Source organism: Neopelma chrysocephalum, unplaced genomic scaffold (assembly GCF_003984885.1).
Source record: "Neopelma chrysocephalum unplaced genomic scaffold, ASM398488v2 Primary Assembly neopelma1_84, whole genome shotgun sequence".
Classification (NCBI taxonomy): domain Eukaryota; kingdom Metazoa; phylum Chordata; class Aves; order Passeriformes; family Pipridae; genus Neopelma; species Neopelma chrysocephalum.
The window spans coordinates 11,558,859-11,582,419 of record NW_020897746.1 but is presented as its reverse complement, the minus strand read 5'-3'; the positions used below and the strand labels follow the sequence as shown (position 1 = coordinate 11,582,419).

Sequence of the window (23,561 nt, the reverse complement as noted above, 5' to 3'; positions counted from 1 at the left end):
CTCTGTCTCCGCAACGCGGGTCACGGAGGAGGCCGAGCGTGTCTGTCCCACTCGCGGCGGAGGGTCCGGCGGGACCGCGGGCCGGGAAAGCCGGCAGGACGGGGCGGTGCCGCTGCTCCGCCGAGCGGGACCTCGAGTGGGCAGGGGGAGCGGGGACACGGGTGACCCCCATCTGGGGCACAGAGACTGGGGGGCTTTGCGGAGGGAGGCAGCCGCGGGCGCTGCGCCAGGCGAGGTATTCCGGGGAGGCACCGGCGCCCTTCGCACCGTGCGCGGCGGAGAGAGCGGCTTCCGCGCACGCGGGCGCCACCCGTGATGCACCCACGGCGCGGCAAAGCGCCTTCCCACGTCCAATCGCCACGGTGCGGACCAGCCGAAGGGGAAGGATTTCCCCCTCTCCTGTGGGGAAAAGATCCCCCCCGGTCTGCCTCCCACACTCCCGTTTTCGGGACATCCCCTCACTCCGCGGACACCCGCGAAAACCACCGGCGGAGAGCGAACCTGCGGCAGCGCAGGCACCAGCCGCGCACCCACGCGTGTCCGCTCCTGCCTCGCGCCCGGGGGTCCGCCGCCGTGACGGGCGGGGGGCGGCGACACGGTGCGGGGCCGTGGGGTCGAGTTTTCGTTGCGGCTCCGCCGCGGAGCCGGTGCGTGGCCGAGTCGCGGCCGCGCGGCGCCGCGTCCCCCCGGCCCGGTTATTTTTATATATTTTATTTTAATTTTATTTTAAACCGAAAGCAAAACCGGGCGCTGCGGGAGCGGCTGCGGGGCTGGGGCTCCTGCTGCGCGGCGGGGTGCGGGGGATGATCGGCCGCCCCTCCGCCGCGCCCCCCCGGGTTCGGAGCCGCCGCCGCCTTCGGCGGGCACCGGGCGGGGGCTGCGGGCACGTGCCGGGCTGGCGCTGCGGGGCCCGGGGCGATCGGGGCGGGCTGCCCCGCGCCCCCCCCGCGCCGCAGGTGAGGCCACGCACCGAGGTCCCGCCGTCCCGCGGAGCCTCCGGCCGCCCCCCGCGCCGCCTGCCCCGGGGCTCCCCGGGGGGGACCGGCGGGGAGGGCTGCGCCGCTTCCTCGCCGTTCCCCCCCCATGGCAGGATTCAGCGGGCTCCGCCGAGCAGCCATTTTCTGCAGCTGCTTCTCCACCCGAGCTCAGCCGGGCGGCGGGGCCGGGCGGCGGCACAGCCCGGGGGACCCCTGCCCCGCTGCCCTCCGCCGGGACGGGCGCCCCGAGCCCGGGCGGGCGGGGCCGGGGGTGGCCGGGCTGCGCCGCAGGGCTCGCCGTGACAATCCCACCCTTTCCCCGCCATTTTGTTACCGTGCTGGCGTTTTCCCAAAGCAGAGACAGAGCGGGAGCCTTGGGAACGGGCCCCTGTTGTGCCGGGGCGTTCGCGACCCGTGGCCCCGCTCCCTCCCACCCCCGCCGCGCCGCACCTGGCAGCGGGGCCGGTCCCGGGATGCGTGACCACCGCCGGCACCTTCCCACCGGGGCTGCCCCGCTCCCCTTCGCGCCCCGCGCACGCAGCACCGAGGGTCGTGACTGTCTGAGTCCACGCAGGACCCTGTCACGCGGGGCTGGCACCGATCTCCGGGACGCTCTCCCCAAGCAGAGGATCCCGAAGCGCGGTCGCCAGACTCCCTTCCCGATGGACCGGGGACGCGGGGCTGGTCGCCTCCCTCCGCCCTCCCCATGGGCATCGCAAGTGCCCCGAGGGCCGGGGGGAACGTCCCGTCGGGGAGGGTCCACCACGGGGCCGTGCCGTTCGGCACAGCATCTTTCAGCCTTGCTCGGTCCCGGTGGCGGTCCCGGCTCCTCGCGGGACCAGCCCAAAGGCCCTCGCGGGAAACCCGTGGGGACGACGCCGGGCAGTGCTTGGCCCACGCGAGGCCGGGCGCGCCGTCGTGGCGGAGAGCACGACCAGACCGGCGGGAAGGGCGGCGAGGGGACGGAGGGAGGCGGCCGGGACGAGCCGCGGGACAGCGCCGGCGGCGCGGGGATGGGCGGGCAGGATGGCGGATGCCCCGACGGGGCGGGCCGGTCCCTCCACCCGCGCGGGGTTTGATGAACGCCTGGTTGACACCAACCAGGGAACCCTGCCGGTGGGTGCGCGTCCCTCCCCCACGGCTGCATTCCCGTGTCGGGGGAGGGGGTCGGATGTGGCACGACGCGGGAGATGCCCCGTGCGAGCGGGTGCGGAGCGCGGCGGGGCCGGTGCGTGCCCCGGGCTGAACCTCCGGAGCTGAGCGGCGGCGGAGGGCGCAGAAGGGAGCGGGGAAGGAGGGGGCTCATGCAGTGCTGCAATGCAGCGCCGCGCCGAGCCCGCCGGCCCGGCCGCGCTCTGCCGCCCGTCACTGCGGCAATGCGGGTGGAAGCCCCACCCGGGGTAGACCGAACCAAGCCGGGCATCCCCTGCCTGGCCGGGCCGCCCTCCACCCCAGCCGCGCCGGGCTGTCGCTCTCCGCCGCTTCCTCGCCCCTGTTTCGTTTTCCTCCCGCCCCTGCCGGGACCGCGGGACGTTTCCTCCCGCGGCGGGAGGAACCGGGATCCGGGTACCAAGGACCGCCCGCTTGCCCTGTGTTTGCGGAGGGTGGGCCTTATCCTGCCTCCGGCGCTGGACACCCGCAGACCCCGCCAGCAGCCGCCCTGGCCCCTCCCAGCGCCCCGGCTTCTCGCTGCGACTCCCCCGGACGCCGAGACACGAGAAACCGCCGGTGCTGCACCGTCCCGGGGCGGATCCCCGGTCTCTGCCCTGCTCCGTTCCAGTTTCTCCCGGGGGAATCTTCCCTATCTCACCTCCGGGCCCCCACCCTCTCTATTTCTCCATCTCCTTCCCCCCGTCCCCGATGTCCCTTCCTCGCGGTCCCGCTGCAAACAGCGCTGCGGGTCCCACGTGGGACCCCGGGCGGGGGGGGGTCCCACCTCTGCTCCGCTTCCCCGCGGCTGCCATCTGACTCTCGGACACGCAGCACTGCGGCCGGGCGTGGGAGCACCCGGTGAGAGGGAGCCCCACGCCGCAGCCGCTTTCCCGCCCCCCGAGGTGCCGGGGTGCGGTGGGGTGCGGGCAGCGCCCTGCGGGGAAGGGATTCATCTTATAAAAGCCACCCATTGAGACACAAACCCAGTAGGGCACGGTGGACCACGGGGTACATAAAATATCCGGGTGCGAGGTTTGAGACTGGGGGGGGGGCACTATAAGCCCCCACCGCCCGCCCTTGTCCAACAGGCTGTGGATCACTCCCCTCGCTATTCGTCTCCTGCCGCAGCAGCCAGGGGCTGGATCCAGGGATTCTCTCCCACCCATGCCAGGCAAACTGGGTTCTGCCCTCCCACCTGGATGTTTTTTTTCTGACGCGGTGAAAATGGCACCGCATTCCAGCTCCAGCTCCTGCCGGTGCGGACTCAGCCGCTGGATCCTGCCGTGTCTGCGTTTGCTGAAGGAAATCTCAGCGGAGCCCCTGAATTTCTTCCCTGGGAGAGGTTTACGGGCTGATCAAAATATCCTTAACCTTCCCTTCGGGAGGTCGGGCACCCCCGTGGCTCACTCTGGGGCTCCCCGCGCCCCTATGCCATCCCTCCGCCTCTCCCCGACTCCTCTCCAATATTTCAGTGTCTCTTTTGAGCTACCGGAGGCTGTTCCACGCGAAAGCGGGCTCACCAGTGCCACACACCGAGCAGTACCACCGCCCGGCTCTGCCCTCGGTCCCCTGCACACACGGGGAACCTTCCTCGGTGGCGGTGCCGTCCCTGTCCCTCTCCCTGTCCCTCTCCCTGTCCCTCTCCCCCCCCCCGCCATGTGACACAGCTCCCGGTGGCACCGAGAGAGCGGCTGCACACGACGGTCCTTGCGGCGGAGATTTGTTGTTTAACTCCTCAGGCAGGGCTGAATAGATGCGGGGACAGAGCGATCCCTGACCGCAAACCCCCCCGTGCTCGCGGGGGGCTCCCGATCCCCCGGGCAGGTTCAGCCCTTGGCTCCTCCTGCCGTGGTCCTTCTCCAGGAGCAAGAAAAGGGTCACACTTCGGGAGCACTTTGGGAGCCCACCCTGCCCCGGCGGGGGAAGGTCCCGGGACCCCCCAGGGATGGCTGAGCCCCGAAGCCCCGCACCGAGCGGCTGCCGGGCCGGTTCTCTGCAACAACCCCCGCTCCTCGCAGCCCCTCCTGTCGCCGAGCATCTCGCAGGACACCGTCCCAGGTGCCCCCCAGCAGGTTCCCCGCCTCGTGGAACTCCAGCTCGCAGCAGGCTGTGCTGAGCCCCCGGCTGGCCGCTCTCAGCCCACGGCCACGGGGGTGCCACTTTCACGGCCCCTGTGCCACCCCCGAGCTCGTTCTGATCTCCCAGCACTTGGGACGTGGCACAGGCAGCAGTTCTCAGTCACACGGGGGTTGCGGGGGGGGGCGGGGCGGCACTGGGCAAAGGCAGAACTGCCTTGCCAGAGAAAGAAAGCAGAGTTAAATCTGTCAGCCCGAAAGCAGAGAGACAATGCCACGGTCGAGACTTATTTGTCACATACTCAGGCGAGAGATGGAAGGAATTCCTGTGATAATGCTCGTCCCTGCTTCAGCCGCTGCTGCTGAACCACAAATTGCTGCTTGCAGCACAAAATATGGAAATGGGATACATTAGATTAGACGCCTTCTTGTTGGGGCTCTGCTCTAGGAGTTATTTCTGAGTCCAGAGAGTTAAAGAATCTTCAAGAAGCAAAACATCAATCCCTGGGAAAGTGGGTCTGCTTCAGGTGGTGGAGCTACAAAAAGGAAACACATCAGGAAAGCGGCTACCGTGGAGCCAGTGAAGGATTTTTCAAAGCAGAGAGAGACATCCAGGGAGGGTTCTTCCCACCTCGGGTTAAAAATGGCTCAGGGTCAGGTTGAGCCCTTAAACTCGAGATAAGGCATCATTCCACCAGTCGCCGGGGAGAGGGGAGGCACCGCTGGTGTCCGACCACCGCAGCTTCTTCTCTGCACAACCCACCATGAATTCCCCTGGTTTATCTGTTGTGGTGACTTCATTTGACAGAAGGACACAGGCAGAGGAAGGACAGTGTCGCGGCTGGACCCAGCGCACATTCCTGATGTTAAAATGACAGCCTGGCTCGCACCGCACGGCAAATGGATGGGTACAGCGAGGACAACGCTTCAGCCTTCATTTTTCAGCCATGTGGAATTACTAACATATGTGAAAATTAACGTTTCCAAGCATATGTGAATATTACCATTTATTTTGTGCTTTGAGATGCTTCGGTGGCTCCTTGATACCGAACAAACCTCCCCTCCCCGAAGCTTGTATTTGGTATTAAAAAGAAATCATTAAAATGATTTTTTTTTCTTTCAGACAAAATATAAAATATTTCTTTTCCCACGTCCCCGGGACTGTGAGCTCCGAGCAGCTCCCCGAGCTTGAGGAGCCCGTTCCTTCCGAGGCATCGGCGATGGGAAGGGGCATCCGCCCCCGGGGCGCGGGAGATGGGGCCGCACCAGGACAGGGATCCAGAAATTCAGAGGGGGGAACAGCCCCCAACCCCCATCGTCTGAAACGCGATGCCCAGGCTCTCACAAAGGGCATTTTTAGGGGGTCCTGGCCGCTCTCCCCAGCGCCGGGGCCAAGCGCTGCCCACCCCCCTGCCATCCCCGCGCCCCCCGGTGCGGTTTGACGCCCCTTTCCCAGCGTGGCGCCCGTGGGATGAGCCCTTCCCGCACGGCACAGCCCCCGCCCGCAGCCCGGCGTGGCCATTTTAGCCCGCACTCGCTCCCGCCGCTGCCGCAGCCCCGCTCGCCGCCCCCGCCGCCTCCTCGCTCTCTCCGGCGGCTGCGGGGACCGGTCCCGCCTCGGGGCTGGCGTGGCGATGCCCACGCGGCCGTGACACGGCTCCGCGGAGCATCCCCTGGAGCGCTCCGGTCCCACCGGCCGCCCCCGGGCTGAGCTCCCCGACCCCCCCCCCGCCACCGGCGGCACCGGGTGGGCGGGAAACGCCGAGTCCGAGTTCGCCGTTCCCGGCTCTGGGAGCGGCTCCTGGGCTGCGATTTTCCACCCTTAGCTTCAGCCCAAGGATAGCGTGTGACATTTGAGTCATCCTGGATCTCCTATTCCTGCGCTTCATAAACGAAGTGACAACGTCCCCGCGCTGGGCATGAGGGAAGGGGCAAACCCGGGGTCCCCGGGCGGACCCTTCCCTGGGGCGGGTTGTTCTATCTGTGGCTCATTTCAGAGCCGTTACCAAACACCACCATTCCTTGTCCTGAACATCCCGGGCTCATCCCTACTGTGGACAAAGACAGAGCACCCAGAGGCTCCCAGGTGATGTGGCTTCACAGTGGCCCAACCAGAATCTTTTGCTCAGCACAGTTTTTACATCCAACATTAAATACACATTTGTTGAAGCTTCCATCAGCTCAGACCCTCCGTTCAGGCTGCTGTTAATGCATTTTCTAATAATATCCAAGGCTTTTACATTTATTTTCTCCATCTGCAGGGCTTTGCCCTGGCTGCTACGGCACAACAGCAACACCTCTGAATGGTTTAGGTTATCCCTTTCCAAGGAAGCACTTTTATGCCAAAATAGCAATGCATAAAACCCCTGGACAATGGCAGTGTGGCCATGCTTCACTTCCCAGGAGCTTCCTGGGACAGAGCCTGTAGCACTGGTGGAGCTCAACCGTCCCCTGCGAAAAGGTGCTGGTGTTTGACAGGGCTCCTGGAGGGTTTGGGGGATCCTGGAGGGTTTGGGGGATCCTGGAGGGTTTGGGGGCTCCTGGAGGGTTTGGGGGATCCTGGAGGGTTTGGCAGTTGGTGTTTAAGTTTCCTTCTCTCCCCACCCCGGAACCCCAGGGCCTGCTGCCAAGCAGAGTCACCCAGGGCCGGCACACAGCCCGGCTCCTGGAATCCAGGGTGCTTCCTGCTGGGCTGAGCCGTGTTGCAGTGTGTTTTATATGCCTGCTCCTTCGATAAAAATAAATCTTCATGTTTGCAGTTTGCTTTAAACTACATTAAGGTGTCAGCTGAACTGACGGCTCCCGTGAGAAATGACCTCAGGAGGTGCCGGCAAATGGCTCCTGGGTGACGGGAGGCACTGGCAGATCCCAGCCTGGGGGAAGAGACCCCAGCCACCCTCAGGCCTGCCGGGGCCTGCCCCAAACCTTCATCATTGCAGAGACCCTCGTTTCTCTCCCATTTGCACCCAAAGGTCTGTCATGCAGTAACACCCCTTCAGTGTCCCTGAGACTCCACAAGCCAGCACAGAGCCAGGGATGGCTCCTGTGAGCAGCTGCACCACCAGCTCCCTCTTCCTTTTCCAATCTCCTTTCCAACTCACCACCAACCCTCTTTTCCTTCCCCAGCAGGCTGCACACATCCAGTTGCAGCCACCTCAGCTCCTCTCCCATGTCACCCACCCCGTCCCCCTCCCTGTCACTCCCTGCAGCAATCACGGGGTCCCTTCTCAGGAGCGCAGTGAGGGGGTCCAGGATCTCAGCCCCCATCTCTGTCCAACCTCTCACTCACACAACCACTCCCCATCACTGTGCTGATGCTGCCCGAGGCCCGGCCACGCCACAGAGCCGTGGTTGGGTCAGGCACTGCTGGCCCAACTGCCTTGTGAACGTGTGAGCTGCTTCAGTTTGCCTATAACGGGATTCTTCCCAGCTCAGGGTGCAGCAGGAGCTTTCCCAGGCGCAGGGGATCCTCAAGAGCCACTCAACAAGGCTCTGGAAGCACCTGGAGCTGGTCGGGGCCGTGCCCACCCTGTGCAGCCACCTTCTCTTTCTGGTAAGAACGGGAACAGAGCCACAGTGTCCTTGTGGTGTCCCCTCTGTCTGCTCCGACACAGATCCCACGTGAATCTGGGCTGAATCCAAATGATCTTATCTGTGGAGAGACTGAGGCTCCTACTGCCAGGCTTTTTTGACTGCTCAAACCAGAGGTAGCCCCCTGGGATGAGAGGGGCGAGGGGGCTCAGGGATGGGGAAGCAGGGAAGCCCTCTCACCATCCTCTCACCATCCTCTCACCATCCTCTCACCATCCTCTCGCCATCCCCTCACTGTTCCGGTTTGGGGAGGGGGCTGCACCTCAGTCTTGCCCTCCCACAGCTGCTCTCCCACACAGAGGGACACCAACCCCTTCGAAAACCCAGTAAACCCCCTTGGTGGCTGCTGGATGAGCCCCACTGGATCCAGTTTTAGATAAAAGTGTTTATAGCAGCCGACACCTGCACGGCTGTGCTCAAGGGGACAGGCCTAGAAAAACAGCCTGAGCAGTGGGTTCTCCCCTCAGAATGAGACCATGAATGCTTCACCTTCTCGTTGACTTCTCTGACAGGGGACAGATGCTGAAGCCACAGCATTCAGCAAAGTCACACAGTCACCCCCTGACATTGCACATCAAAAGGAGAGAAGAATGGGAAAAATAAAGGAAAAATCCCACAAAATGCAAAATGACTGCCTGGAGGAGCTGCCCCCACCCACGTGTGAGCAAAAGCAGTGAATGCCCCAGCTGCCTGGGAAATCCTCCCCTTCCCACAGCACATGGCCACCTACACTTTCTGCCCTTCTCCGGGAGAGGCTCCTCTCCCATTCCCAGTCTGAACCTGGAAGTCTGGACCCATTCCCAGACTGGACCTTCCCATTCCCATGAGGCTGTTTCTTATTCTGGTTAAAAGACATCGGCTCTGTGTTACGTGTTTATTGAACATCCTTCTCTGTCACAGCACCCTCACCCCAGGGATGCAGCCCTTCCACCCAGCCCCGGGGCCCACGCTGCTGCTGCCCTGTGGCCATTGCCTGGGGAGGATGTTTCCATCCCCTGGCGTGGAGCAGGGATCTCACTGACGCCTCCTGAAACCACACAGGGCCACGGCAACCGCTGGTGACAGAGCTGGATCCCAGCCCAGTACTGCTGTGACACTGGTACCACCACGGGCATGGGTGAAAGCATCAGCACAGAGCTGCAGCCCTCCTCTGTGCAGGGCCATGGATCCATCCAGCCCTTTCAGAAGGGCTCAAAGACGAACACAAATTCTCCTTTTACATCAGCAAATATTTGTCTGGAATAAATCCAAACCAAGCAGAGGTTAACGCATTCCTGGGAAATACATTCAACGTAGAGCACACCAGCCTTCCTAATGGAGCGTGGTGACGCTCCATCTCACCCTGGATCACTCTGATAACCATTGGAAGTCACTGTGGACCCCACATTAATTTGCTCAGTAACAGGCATTTAGGTTTGATGCCTTTAACAGGGAAAGAGAGCACCAGGAATAAGCAATTCATATCCAAACACTCCATCTCTTCCAGCCAACCAGCCCAGCAAGGGAAGGGCGCAGCTTTTAAACCAGTAACTACTTATCACACCTTTCACAGCACAGGAAGCTGCTGGAGTTGTGATAAACACGATCAAACTATTAAAGTAAGAAATATCTGGTTGTGTGGTTTCCGGGAAATGGTGCCTCAAACCAACCACGGCTGCTGCCGGCACAGAGGGGGCTTTGGGGGCTTCTGCAGCCCCGGGGGTGGTGGGCACAGGGGAGGGAACTCAGAAACACACGCTCAGAGGGACAGTGTTCCCTTAAAAACTGGCAACACAACACCCTCCATTTTCAGAAATGCTAATGAGCTGAGCTAACTGCAAACCTGCGAGCAGTTATTAATTGCCCAGAGCCTCACACCCCTACAGCCCAGGGAACGAAGCTGCAGAGCCAGCTCTCGGCAGCAGCGACGCCCAGGCTCTGGCCCAGAGCCTGCAAACCCACATTCAAGGACACAACCTGCCGTTTGTGAGAAACCCTGTTGGTTTCATCCACCTTTGTGTGGCTAAAGAGCAAGTTGTGCCCCGGCAGCTGCCCTGCCCTGGAGCCGCAGCCCGGCCCCGCTCCTGCACTGGCTCCCGCTGCTGTCTGTCGAGCTGCACTTCCCCTTTCATAAATCACATTTTGCATTCTGAGCATGCGTCTCCTCTTCCATGCCATTTTTGTTTTCAGATAACCATTAGCTTAATTAATCAAGGGAAATGCATCATTTCTGATCGTGTGCTCTGATAGCGAAGCCTGGGACGGCGGGGAAACGCTTCCCACCGACCCATCCCCTGGCACCCCCCTTGTGGGCTGAGGTTCACCCGCCCCAACACCCCCTCTGCAGCACCCTCAGCCCGTCACCCACACAGCCCCAGTGGCACGAAGCGTTGACTAAAACCCCCTTAACATTCAGCATGGATGTCAAGCAAATGTTGATTCTAATCAGAGTTCACCATTTCCACTTGCTCTCCACCAGCTTTGGGGTCTCCATGCAGGCAGGTGAACATCCCAGCCCTGAACATCACCCCAGTGTCCACTGGCTTTGGGGCATTGACTGAAACAGGAGTGAAAGCGAGCTGTCAGCACTCACCCTGCCCACATCAACCAGTTTAACCAAAGAGCTGGGATGGGGCCGCCTCCCTGCAGTCAGCTCCCAGAAGCCATTCCCACAACACGAGCGCTCTGAGCAGCACACCTGAGCTACACCAGACCAAACCCAACGTCTGGGACAACAGTGTCCACAGCCAGCTGCCCCACTGGGATACAAGCCTCTTCAGCTGCCCCAGCGGGAAAAACAGCATCACACCCATTGGTTCCTTTCCCTTCATTTAATTCAAAGTACCCTGGAAAAGTGCTCCAGCTCTGACATGACCTGGGCTGACCCGGCACACGCAGGGGTTCCCACTGTGACCCACTCCAGATGACATCTGGCTGGATTCTGCCCCAAGTTCCCACAACCCTCAGGATTTACGAAGCAACAATTACCACAGTGAGTTTGGAATTTAAATAGAATAACACCTGGGAAGCCCAGGCAGCCCAGGAGTGGGCAGCATGAGACAGGGGGTTATTTGTGCTTTTGGAACAGCACAGACACCATGTGACAGCAGGACCCAGGGCTGAGACCCTCGGGCTCTCACAGGGCAACTCACCCACACCTCAGGTAGCTCAGGTATCCCTGTAGGGCCCACCTTACCCAAACAAACTAATTCTGCTTCTCACAAGCTCGAGGCTCCGGACCACACACATCAACGTGCCAATATTTCAACCAAGATCTCTGCTGGAAGAGAAATCAACTTTGACCAAAAGCCCAAGAGGCTGGACCTGGAGCCGGTTTTGCTGGCAGGAGGTTTGGAGGGCAGCACTGCCCAGGCACTTGAGTGTTTCTGGGGAGGTGACAGGGGGTCACTGGGGGGGGGGGGATCACGTGCTGCAGGGGCTCCACTGCTGGGCTGCCACCACCCTGTGAGCCATTTTGTAAAGAATTAGCCCTGTGCTGTGTTTTCCAGTGGACTCCAGGAATTATTAATCTCCTTCAGAGACATCTGCAACTTTCTTGGTGGAATTTGGACCATCTTCCTTTCTGTTCAACTTCTCATCTAACCATGACCCTCCCCAACACTGGGATGACGCCACTGGGATGGATGGCAGCCATCACCCATCATCCCCTGTGCTGCCCTTCCAGCCTGTGCTTCCACAGCCTTCCCAGTTTCCCATCACAGACCTCACACAGCCCATTTTGGAGAAGCCCAGCCCTGCCTTGGCACTGTGGGGAGTGGGAAGCACCACACCAGAGGCTCCCACAGCCTCGCTGCCCACCCAGGACACAGGGCACCCTCAGCACTGCGGGCAAGACACTCTTTGGGTGAAAAATCAGCACTATATTCAATATGCTTTATCTCAGAGCTGATGTTTTAACCCGCAGGTACCCGCTGTGGGGCACAGCCTGCCCGCACAGAGACCTGCCCTCCCTGTGCCCCAACAAACGCACTCCAAATCCCGGTAGTTTTTGTAAAGGTTTATAGTCCTTTGCCATGATTGCATGATACATTTCTTTCCCCATGACACAGCCCTCGGACCGGGACGCGCCGCTGGCAGCTCGCAGCAGCTGGGCTTTGCACTCCGACCTACACTAGCTGCAGAACATCAAATGCACTTTCAACATCTCCATTTAATATTTACATTCAAGCAATTAATAATTGGAAGCTTATAGTTTAGACATTTCTAATAGCAGCAATTTCTATAATAGCTCGTTTAGCTTTAGATAACCATTTTTTTTTTTTTTGCACATAGAAACACCACATGTGTACAGTATCAAAAAATATATACGGGTATGGTCCTGCGGGTCGTGGGGAGGGCGAGGGGCTGAGACTAACAAATGCTCAATGGTTAAAAAGGAGAACAGAAAATAGTCGTTTGATATAGTTTATAAGGTGATCTAGGGACTCCATAAATCTAGGCTTTATATTTCATTATATAAATACCTACAAATAAATATATTAGCGTGGCCAGGGAGCGACCAGCTTTCAGCTCAAACAATACATTTCAATAACACCACGTACAAACGGGAGCAAGAATCACTCGACAAGTTAGCACTGTTAAAATATAATACTATAACTCTGAGTAACTGGCGGGTCCCATCCTGGCGTGTCCCGTCGCCCGCAGGTCCTGGGGCAGCCCCCGGCCGCGGGGCGAGAGCAGCGGCGAGGTCACCCCACGTGGCAGGGACGGCCACCGTGCCCGGCCCCGTCCCGGCGTCCCCTGGGTGGAGGTGGCAGGCTTGGCCGCCGCAGCGCGGGCAGGGGCACACGGGCTCCGGGGAAGGGGCACCAGTACCTTGGAGGAGGTCGTGGGGCCGGCGGCCCCGGGGCGGGCAGGCAGCTCCCACGGGGAGCAGCCGCCGTCCCCCCCTCACACCGTCACGTACTCCTTGAAGGTCACGGTCAGGCAGTTTGCGGTCACGTCTGTGATAATTATATTCCCAAAGAAGGGCTTGAACTCCTGCAGGGACTCGGCCTCATCCTCCTCCTCCTCCGCGGCCTCCCGGGGCTGCGGAGGCTCCGTGGCCGGTTTCTCAGCCGGCGGCGGCGGCGGCGGCACCTCCGGCTTCACCTGCGCCAGGGCCAGCTCACCCTCCGCCCGCGGCTTCACGCAGCGCAAGTCTATGGGCTCGTCCAGGTCCGAATCCAGCAGGATGACCTCCGGCTGGGCGGGTGGCTCCGGCCGCTCCGGGGCTGGGGGGCTGAGGCAGGTGGGGGCACTGATGCTGCGGGAGGTCAGGCGCTTCTTGCCCGGCTCCCGCTCCACGTGCGGCTCCGACAGGCAGCGCTTCCGTGAGCCAGCGCTGGAGAGGTTCAGTCCCATGGAGGAAGGGCTGTGCTCACACACAGGACTCAAGGACCAGGGCACGAGGTCCGGCTTGGTGGTGAGCTGCAAGGGCTGCTCCGCTGGAGGGAGGGGCAGCTCCTTGGCCAAGGGAGTCTTTTGGGGACTTTCGTCCAGCTCTGCAGGGGGCTGCCGGGCCTCGCCCTCTGCTTTGCTCAGGGCGTTGCTGCCCACCACCCTCTCCTCCCCTGGCTTCCTCCAAGCCTCTACCTTCTCCTCCCCACCCTTCTTTGGAGTCCTTTCCTCCGCAGCCCGTTTCCGGGGAGGCTCCCCAGACTTGATCTTCACGGCCTGCATGCCGTTCTCCATGTACTTGCTCATGACGATCACGATGCGCCCGTTCTTGTTTTTGTTCTTGACGATCTTCATCTTTCCCCCAAGGCCGTTGCTGGTCACCCTGTCCCGGGGGGGAGGTCCAGTGCCACTGGACAGGTTCTTCTCGGCCCCGTTTTTGCTCTCTGCTGTGAGGTTCTTGACTGGGCCCAGCAGGTTTTTGGTTGGGCCATGAGCCCACTTGTCTGGGTGGGGGACCAGGGGAGTCTTGTTACTGTCCAAGCAGGCCTGGCCCTGCGGCTCCTTGCTGCTGGGCTGGTAATGGGGCTCGTACATCTTGGGGTCTGGCTGGTAGTGGTGGTGCTTCTTGCTGTTCAGCTGGTAGTAATACTTCCCTTTGCTGTGGGACTGATGCTTCATGCTGCTCTCCTTGCCGTTGGGCTGGTACTGGTGGTGCTTCTTGCTGTTGAGTTCATACTGGTGCTGCTGGCTCTTGCCGGAGGAGCTGAGGTCCAGCTTGGGCCTGGTGTCCACGGCCGGGTCCTGCAGCCCCGTGAGGATGTTTGAGCGGCGGGCGAAGGAGGGAAGCTGCAACACAGAACCGAGGGCCGCGGTCAGACGGGGCCGGAGAACCAGGTGCCGGCGGAACCCCCGCTCCTCCAGCAGCTCTCGTTACAGGACGCCGCGTCCCGGGGCGCCACGTCCTCGAGCAGGCGGCCCCAGCCCACTCCAACTCAGAGGCTGTGCATTACTCCAGATTAATGAAGCAATGAAAAGAAGAAAAGCCCCCTTCAATCAGCTGTCTGGGAACGGGGGCCGAGCGGGACGGCCGCTGCCGAGCCCGCGAGCAGCCTGCTAATGCCACCCGAGCGCGGGCACAGCGGGGCTGCCCTGCAGCCCGGGGAGGGGAGGGGGGAGCTGAGCTCAGCGCTGGGGCCCGGGGGTCCCCGGGGTGTTGTGAGGAGCCCGGGCTCGGCGCAGCCTCCTCAGCATGATGAAACCCGCTGCAAGCGGCTCCCCGGGGGACGGACGCGGCAAACGGTGCCCGAGGGTGAGGGGCTGCACTCCCGCGCGTTTACCTGCACGACCAGCGGCTTTGGCTTGGGTCCCCGCTTGCGGTATCCCATCAGCTGCTCCTGCCGCTCCCTGCGGGAACACAGCGTCACGGCGAGGCCCGAGGGCGGCACGCGGACCCCCGGGGCTCACCCACCCCCGCGACGGTTCCCCGGTGCCGGCGACCCTACGTGGGTGCAGCGAGGGGGGTGGCAGGAGGGGGACCGTGGCCCGGAGGAGCGGAGCCGCAGGCCCGGGGGGCCCGCAGGTGGCAGCGGGCCGGGGGCACGGGCACTCCGTGGAGGCAGCGCTTTCCCCGCTCCCGCCTCCCCCGCTCCGGCGAGGGGCTGAAGTTTACAGTTTGCGCCAAAACACTCCAGGAAATAAATGCGCGGAAAGAGAAAAAAAAATAAAAAGGCTTTAAGAAAAAAAAAAAAAAAGAAGCCGAAGCCCGTCCAAGCGCAGCAGCAGCAGCAGCAGCAGCGCCGCCTCCTCCACTCGCGGCATCGAATCCCGGGAAGCAGGAGCGCGAGGCGCGGCGTGGGGGGGGGGGGGCGGGGGCGGGGGGGGAACCGCGGCGTGGGGGACCTTGACCCGGAGCGTTTCCCGGTGGCCCCGCACCGCCCGCCCCGCCGGGGCCGCGCCCCCCAGCCCGGCCCGGGCCCGGCCCGCGGCCGCCCCCGGCGCGGCCCCCGGCTCCGTGACGCATCTGCAATTGCGGGAGCGGCGCCGGGCGAGGGTCCCGCCGCCCTTCCCGCACCCACCCCCCTCCGCCGCTCACCTGTTCTGGAAGGCGATGAGCAGCCGGGGGTCCAGGATGTTCTCCTCCGGCTCCCACGTGTTATATCTGGGAGAGGGGAGGAGAGCGGCCGTCACCGCGGGGCCCCGCCGGCGGGGCCGGGGTCCCGGGCAGGGCCGCCCCGCAGCACCGGGCCCGATGGCAGCGGGGTGCGGAGATGGGGTCCCGGGAGAGGGGGATGGGCGGGGAGGGGACCGGGGGGGGCGTCGCGGGGACAGAACTGTTTATTTAGCGCAGTTATTATTCCGGAGGAATTCCAGGCATGTCATGATGAAATTTTCCAAATCCCCTTTCCTGGACCCAGGAAAGCGGCCGCGGGGCGGAGGAGGGACCCGGCCGCCGCGTCCCGGTCCCCCCCCACCCGCACTGTCATGCGAACCCCGAACGCTCCGCAGCGGCCGCGCTCGCCCCGGTGCCGGTGCTGCCCCCGCCTCGGCGGCGGCTCTCGGGGCTGCGGGGCGACGCGGGCGATTTTTGCGGTTATTTCCCCTTTCCCCTCCTGCCCGCCCCCCCCTCCCCGTTCGGTTCTGCAATATGGAGCCCGACTCCGAGGAGGGAAAGGGGGAAGGAGCCATTTTCTGGTGCACATCAGCCGCCGCCTGCTCGGCTCCCGCCGCCGTCACCGCCGGGCCCCGCCGCCGCCTCTCGCCGCCCGCCCGCCGCCCCGGCCGGGGCCCTTCCCGGAGCCCCATCCCCGGCCCCATCCCCGCCCGGCGTCGGTACTCACTTGGGCGACCATCCCCTCCATTTCACCAGGTACTCGACTCTGCCCTGCGCGGCGCGGGAGGCAAAGACACGGCGTCAGCGGGAACCGCCACCCCCGGCGCCCCCAGCCCCCGCCGCCCCCCGCCGCCGCCCCCCGCACCTTTCGGATCCGCTTCTTCTCGATGCTCTCCACCGCGAAGACGTGCTCGCCCACCGCCGGCAGCTCCATCCCGCAGCCGGGAGGGGCCGGGCCGGGCCGCGCTGCAGCCGAGCTGGGCTCGGGCTCCGGCAGCTCCCGCCGCCGGCCCGACAGACACTGAGCGGCGGCACCGCAACCGTGCAAATCCCGGAGCGAGACGTCAGGGAGGCGGCGCCTCCCGGGCCCGGCTGCCCGTCAGCGGCGGGGCCGGGGGATTGGCGCAGCCCTGCCGGGGAGCGAGGCGGGGAGGGGGCGGGCGGGGGCCGGGCACGGCGGCGCGGGGAAGGGGGGGGCGCGGGCAGCCCGGCCCCCGCCCCACGCGTGACTCAGCACGGCCCCCACGGGGCCGGCGCGGGGCGGCACAGCCCGCGGGGCAGGTGCGCGACCCGCGACCCGCGGGGGGAGAGGGGTCGGCCGGGGGGTCCGGCCGGAGGATGCGCGGGGGGGGGTCCCCGCGGGGGACGAGCCCTCGGGAGGGCTCCACGTCGCGCCACGTCGCGGGCAGCCCCGGGCCCGGGAGGTGGTGGCGGCCACCCCGGCGTGGCCCGGGCCGCTGCCGCCAACCGCGGGGCCCGACCCTGCCCGGGGGAGCCCTCGCACCGCTGCCCAGCGGGTCCCTGCGATCGCTCTGCTCCCGGCCCGGGGACACCGAGCGGCGGCGGGGCCGGGCCCGGGGCAGGTGGCGGCGCTTCCCCGGCCCGGTGCCGGAAGCCGCGCACGGCGGGGCCGCACGGGGAGCCCGGCCCGGGCGGCTCCGCGCACTCGCTTCGCGCTGGGCAGATCGCGGGGAGCCCCCTGAGCCTCACGCGTGTCCGCGGCTGCCGGCGGGGCCACCCGGCCGCTCCCCGCGCTGCTCCGGGAAATGCGGCCGTGCCGGCGTGGGGGGCACCTTCCCCCGGGCAGGTGGAGCGGGGCCGGGCACCGTCCCGGTGAGAGCCCCGCTCAGCCCCTCCGTGCGGGTCGGTAGCTCCGGCCCTCCCCGCCGCCGCTGCGGGAGCGGCCCGGGAACCGCACCCCGGGCGCAGGACGGCGGAACCACGGACACCCGTGGGGCAACTCCCGGCGCGGCGTGGAGTCCTCGGCCCCTCTCGGGGGAACTCGGCTCCCCGGGCGCGGTTCCCGCAGGTGCCGGGCTGTGCTTCGCGCCCGGTGACACCGGGGCCACCCCGGGGGGATCGGGGTGGGCGGAGGGTCCCGGTGCCACCACGGTCCCGCCGGGCGGGGCGGCCGATCCCCGCGGGGCCGGGGCCGCCCGTGGGGCTCCCGGCGACTTTCGCCGGGGTGCGGGAGGGACGGGGCTGAGCCCGAGCGGCACCGGGGCCCGGAGCGGCTCCTTTGCCGGGGGTCGGGCAGCATCCCCCGCCCCCCGAGGACGTTCCCTGTCCCCCCGGGGCCGGTCCGAGCCCGGCCCGCGCGGCCCCGGCCCGCAGCAGCCCGCGCCCTCGGGGGCGCTGCCCGGGCCCGGAGGGGACACACCGGGAGGCACCGCTGAATGTCACCGCGCCGCAGCCCCTAACAAAGACGCAGCCGCCACGATCGCAGAGCCGAGCCAATAAAAAGCAAACTGATATTACAATTTTGATTTCCCTGGAGGGCCGAAGGGGCTTAATGTAAGAATTATTATCCATTGTGAACAGCAGCCCAAGGAAAGCACACACAGGAAGATTTAATTTTTTTTTTTAACTTAGTGGTTTTCCTAAGAAACATACATTCATTGAAACTTATGCCAGCGGAGTTTGTTAACCCTCCCCTTTGACATTTCCAGCTTCTCCTGTTGCCAGAGGAGACAAGCCGAGCACAAACCGCTAATGCTCGCAATAAACTAAATGCCCAGGGACGAGCATGATTTGGTGCAGTTCCTCCCCTGCCTGGGTGAGCTGGAGAGCACGTCCAGGTCTTGGTCCAGCCCGGTGAGGAAAGCTCTGCTCTTCCCAGGACACAGTCGGGAATAGGCGATGAGGAGGGCAAAGTCTGGCTGGCCACATATATAGAAAAAAATACATATATTTTTAAATGTGTGACCAAACATCCTTGGCATCTCGTAGAACCTGCCTCAGAAGCAGTTTGAGAGGCTGTTGATGAAATATAATATATATTAAAAAAAAGAAAAAGCAAAAGCAACACTGAAAACCAATATTAAAAGCATTTTAATCACTGCCTGGCCCCTGGCTCCCACGGCTCAGCAGCAGCTCCCGTCCTGCAGGTTCCTGCAGGATCTTCATCTGCTTTCTGTTACGGGGCTGATTGCACATGATTCGCAGTAATGATGGTAATGGTGGTGATTTTCTGTCTCTTACCTTGCTCAGGCAGCAGCAGTTCATGAACTGATACATCTTTCCCTTTGTCAGGCCCAAAGAGGACACCTTATTTGAACCACATAAAATAGCCTAAATAAGGAAAGTGGGAAGCGTTTCCAACTGTTGCCTTTTCCTGACTGGCTGGGGCATATCACAGAGAAGAGACAAGGGAAGGGGTTTCCAACCAAAAGGAACATGAGCCAACTGCTGCCTTTAAAGCCAAGAAAGCAGCAGGTTGGTCCCGGGCAGTTTGTTGCTGGTTTGTCTGTGGATCAGGCAGGTACAAGGCACAGACACACATTTGGTGGGTACCTTCCCCTCCACCACACACCTGGCCAAAAATGGGGATTCCTCTTTCTCTGCAGAGCATCGGCAATAGCTGCTGCTGCTTTCAGCAGGAAGATCCTGTCCGAGGTGGAGGACTGGGGGCTTCAGCCTCCTGTAAGCCCGGGCAGGGGCCTGATCCCGAGGGGGGGCTGCTGGGGTGCAGCTGTAAGACAAAACCTCTAACAGCCGGAGACAGATGGGCTTCCTGCAGGTGCTAGGAAGCATACCAAGGCAATTTCCCCTCAAATACTTGCTGGCCCTATTCCCTCCATGTACCCAGAGCTGATGTCTGTCTAGGTTTATCCTTTTCATCATTATTTATAAAGTTCTTACCCCGGAGCCAGAGCCAGCTCTGTGTCAGTGCCTCGCTTGGGGTGGGTTCTGCCTCTCCAGAACAAGATGCTCCACTTCCCCTCGCCCTGTGCGCCAGTAGCTCCCGCAGCCCTGCTCTATGTTTGCCATCAAGCAGCACTGATTACACGTGCCATCATTTCTGATGTTGCTCATTAGTCTGTATCATTATTAGCAATTTAAAACAGCAATTCTCTTCCAGCTGTAATCCTCCAGCTCCACCAAGGCGACTCCAAGGCTGCAGTTTGGGTGCTTGCCTTTTCCTCCCCTCCGCCCCGACAAGGCCAGCGGTTCCTCCCGAGCCCACAGAGCCCGGAGCACGCCAGGCTGAGCACCAAATCATAACAGAAAGTTAATTCATGAATAGTTGCAGCGTTTCCTTCAAGGCCGCTCCTGCAGGCCAGAAACGGACTTTGCCGTGTCCTTGGAGCGGGGGGAGGGCACTGGCCCCATTCATCCCTACCTGGCCGCCTGCAGCCTTGGCCAGCTGGGCCACAGGATTTGCCCTTCTGCTTTTGTCAGCACTGGCTCGCATTGGAAGTTGTGGCCAGTCTGAACAACAGATTATAACACAGCCCTTGTCGAGGTCAACGCTGTGCTGGAGAAAGACAAGAAAAGGATGAGTAGGTAGGCTCGGAAAAAGAAACAACAAAAAAAAAAGCAAACCCACAAAAACCTAAACCCACCCACCCAATCAATAGGATGCCATGAAGTACGATGTGAACAATGAAACCCTGTTCCAGGTTGCCAAGGCAAATCTGTCAATAGAGTATTGAACAAGCAAATCTGACTTGCAATTATTGTCTCCTTCTAAATACAGGCTGCCCCTCTGGCTCCCAGCTCAACCCCAGTGCTGGTGCGGGGAAGCTCAGTGATTGCTGGCTTTAAAATGGTGAGGAAGAGTCAAGTCTGGCAGCTGGGCTGGAATTTACTCCAACACAGGCACTGAACCTGCCCCCCCACCCCCTCCCGGAGCACCCCCACCACCTTTGCTGCAGCAGCTGAAGTGATGTGCCCTGCCCCCAGTGTAACAGGCAGCAGCAAAAATCCCTCTGCAAAACTGTTCATTCTTCAAAGCTCTCAGTAAAACATCCGGGGCCCGTGAGCACACACAGGTATCCTCAGACACCGAGCGCCCAGAATTCTGTAACACTCAGGGGGAGCCTGAGCACCTGAGGCTGGAGCTGTCAGCGTGGTGGCCTTAAAATCCAGCAACAGCAGTGAGGTCTGGAGCTGCCACCACCCACCCAGAGGCAGCAGCAGTGGGAAAATCCAGAGGCGAAACCACCCTGAACTGGGTCATCACGTGGAAATTGAAATGGCTTCACCAGTGCATCGCTGCCGCTGGGGCACAGGGGGCTGTGCTGGGGGAATGCTTTTTTCTAGTGCCACTTCCATAATCCCCGGGAATGAGACACTTGCAGGAGCACACACTGTGCTCCCACAGCAGTTTGACACTGCACAGCAGAGCTGGTTCAGTGCAGCTGATGGAGGGGCTGAGGCACGAGAGGACACACGGCAGCACTACCCAGAGTAGCCACTCTGGGGACACGGCCGGGCTCCCCTCACCCCTGGAGCTCCCAGGCTGGCTCATCTGCAGGGAAGGAGGAGTGACAGCCCCGCTCTGCAGAGCTGCAGCCAGCACGAGCAGGGAGGGCAGCACAGAACAGCAGGTTCCCACTGGGCTCCATCACTTGGGGTCTTAGCTGGGAATAACCCCCCTTCCCCAGGGCTCTTTTCCACTGTGCCTTCCCCCCCAGCCTCAAGCATGGGTGCCATCGAGGGAGCCTCAGAGACCATCTGTCTTTAATCTTCTTAGAGCCAGGCAAGTCGGGAGAAATTCAGAGGAAAGAGGCACTAAAGTCCTTCTGTGCCTGGCTGTGACCCTCCCTCCACAGCACAGAGCTCAGCACCCAGCCGGTGGGAGCAGGTCCTGCCTGCCTCACATTCCCAGAGCAATGCAGGCTGCCTGGGATGCACTCCCACCCTGGAAGCATTCCCACCTCCCGGGGCAGAGGGAGACGGGGACTCCTTCCCCCCATACCACAGGGAGCCTGATGCCTGTCACTGGCCCCACCCTGCCCTGGACCTTCCCCATCATCCCCCTCGGCTCCGAGCAGCCATGGGGAGATCTGTCCTTGGTGCTCTTCCCCCTCTTATCACTTAAGCCGATGCTGTTCCTTGGCAGCTGAGTGTAATTATGAGATTTTCTCCATCGGAACTGGGTCTCCGTGTGTGTCCCGGCGTGGCTGGATCTGTCCGTGGCGGTGCTGAGGACACTCTTCGGGTCCGTGCACTGCTCCAGCTGCAGCAGGGATGGCCCCATGCCCACTCCTCCCTCTGAGCCTCCAGGCACTCAGTGCCACTTCCCACTCTTGGGCAGGAGTGAGGGCTGAGCCCAGGAAAAGGGATTTAATCCGGGCACAGCACCCCAGGGGTGCAGCAGCCTCATCCCACAAACGAGCTCTCCTGGCTCCCACCCACACGGGCAAAGCTTCCTGGGAGGGAGAAGCATTCCTAAGGCCTTCCCTGGCTGCAGAGGAAAGTGGGCTGGTCATGCCAAGCTATTTAAGCACCAAGATTGATTGATTGATTGATTGATTGATCTGCTAAGATTACAGCCGAGGGCAGTCGCAGCCTGCTCTGTGGGCACCGGGAACTTTTCTGCCTGTGCTCTGCTCCCACAGCTGCTTGTGCAGCACCCGGCGCTGCCGGGGCCGGGACCAGCTCCTCGGGCAGAGCAACTCGATGCCACTTGGCGCTGATCCAACCTGCCACCCCGGCCTCCCCTCCCTGGGCCGTGCAGTGATGAGATCGGTGATCGCCCACAGAGAGCCGATAATTGCTGGTTTGGGCTGGGAGCTGTGGGAAGAGGAGCAGCGAGGGCCTTGTCAGCACACGCCCCACCTCCTGGTCCGGGCATGGCACAGGGCGGAGCTGGCACACGGGCAAACCACCCAGCACAGCAGGGATGAGCCCTGGACAGAGCTGCCACGGGCACTGTGGAGGTGCTGCCTGGCACTGCAGGGAGGGGGACCCTGGGCTCTGAGGGCTGTGAGACACAGGCCCTTGGGCATCCCCAGGGCTGCAGAGTCCTGGCTGGTGGCACCCTGAGCTGTGGCTCTCACGGAACAGCCGGGGCTGGCACCGTGCCATGCACTGGGTGGGTCTGGTGCCGTCATCTGGGGTCTCCTCGTACGAAAGGCTACGGGATCCTTGCTCCAGGCACGTGGTTCCCTTGGGAGCAAGCTGGGAGCTGCAGGGGTGGATCCAGCAGCTGTGCCATGGATGGGGAGGCTGCACAGCCCCAACCTGGCCAAGTGCTGCTGTGTGGGAGTGAAGGACTCAGCCCCTGCCCTTCCCCCCTCCAGCAGAGCCATCAGAAAGCATCGTTTGGCAGAGGTGCCCAGGTCTCGGTGCCTGGGTCTCAGTGCCCGAGTCTCGGTGCCTGGGTCTCAGTGCCCAGGTCTCAGTGCCCAGGTCTCAGTGCCCGGGTCTCAGTGCCCAGGTCTCAGTGCCCGGGTCTCACAGGGTTCCTGCCCAGCAGGGCGCTGCTGTGCGGGGAGGGAGGAAGCAGCTCTGTGGTCGGGCAGTTTCCATTCCCTGCACCTGAGCCGAGGCAGCGGCACAGCTCCTCTCAGCCCTTCCCTCCGCCTTCCTTCCGTTCAGCGCCTCGGCAGGTCCAGCCCAGCCCATCCTCGCTGCAAGATGGCTCTGCCAGCCCAGAGGCTGCCCTGGCACTTCAGCTCCTCAGCAGAGCACACCCAGTGTTCCTGTTCCCAAAGGAAGATCTCCTGGCCCCGCTGTTTGCCTGCTCGTTGTGCCGTCCCCAGAGTTCCCTGCTCCAAAGCTGCTCAGTCTGACCCCAGTCGAACTGCACTAAACCCATCAGATGCTTTGCCCATCGGTGTCTGCAGGGCAGAACCTCAGTCCAAGGCACTTGGGGGCCGCTCTGTGTCCCTGCTCCTGTCCCAGCCGGTGGGGCTCGGGCACTGATTCAGCACCCACACCCAGCACAGGTCACTCTGCTGCTGCAGAAGGCTCAGCCCTGGGCAGGGAAGACGTTTTCATGGCCTATAAATTCCTTAAACCCAAAGGCTGATGATCTATGAGCCCTTTGCACAGGTGTTGGATAGGCAGAGCAGGCGCTGGGCTCCTGGCTGAGCACTGCACTGCTCGTGCTGGGTTTGGGTGACTGGGAACAACCACACAGGAGCTGAGTGAGCACAACTGGGAGACACAACTGGTCGCTGACAGGCCAGACTGGCTCCTGCAGCCTCTGCCCCGCCTTGGACTACCTGGACTTGGTTATATAGAGCCAAGTGGGGACTCAAAGTGCTTCCTGGGATCCTGCACTGCTCCTACCTGGCACAGTGATCCCATCCCACAGTGGCATTG

The 23,561-nt window shown here is 62.6% G+C and overlaps 1 protein-coding gene across 1 annotated transcript; it reads right to left on the bottom strand.

Moving 5' to 3' along the window:
- Nucleotides 1-11,777: 11,777 nt before the first annotated feature.
- Nucleotides 11,778-16,296, bottom strand: CBX4 (chromobox 4). Its single transcript, XM_027691359.1, has 5 exons — nt 16,150-16,296; nt 16,012-16,055; nt 15,267-15,332; nt 14,512-14,578; nt 11,778-14,020 (listed from the first exon to the last, which is right to left on the bottom strand). Exons 1-5 carry the CDS (start codon nt 16,216-16,218, stop codon nt 12,686-12,688), a joined length of 1,581 nt encoding a protein of 526 aa, XP_027547160.1. The 5' UTR covers nt 16,219-16,296; the 3' UTR covers nt 11,778-12,685.
- Between the last annotated feature and the right edge of the window lie 7,265 nt (nt 16,297-23,561).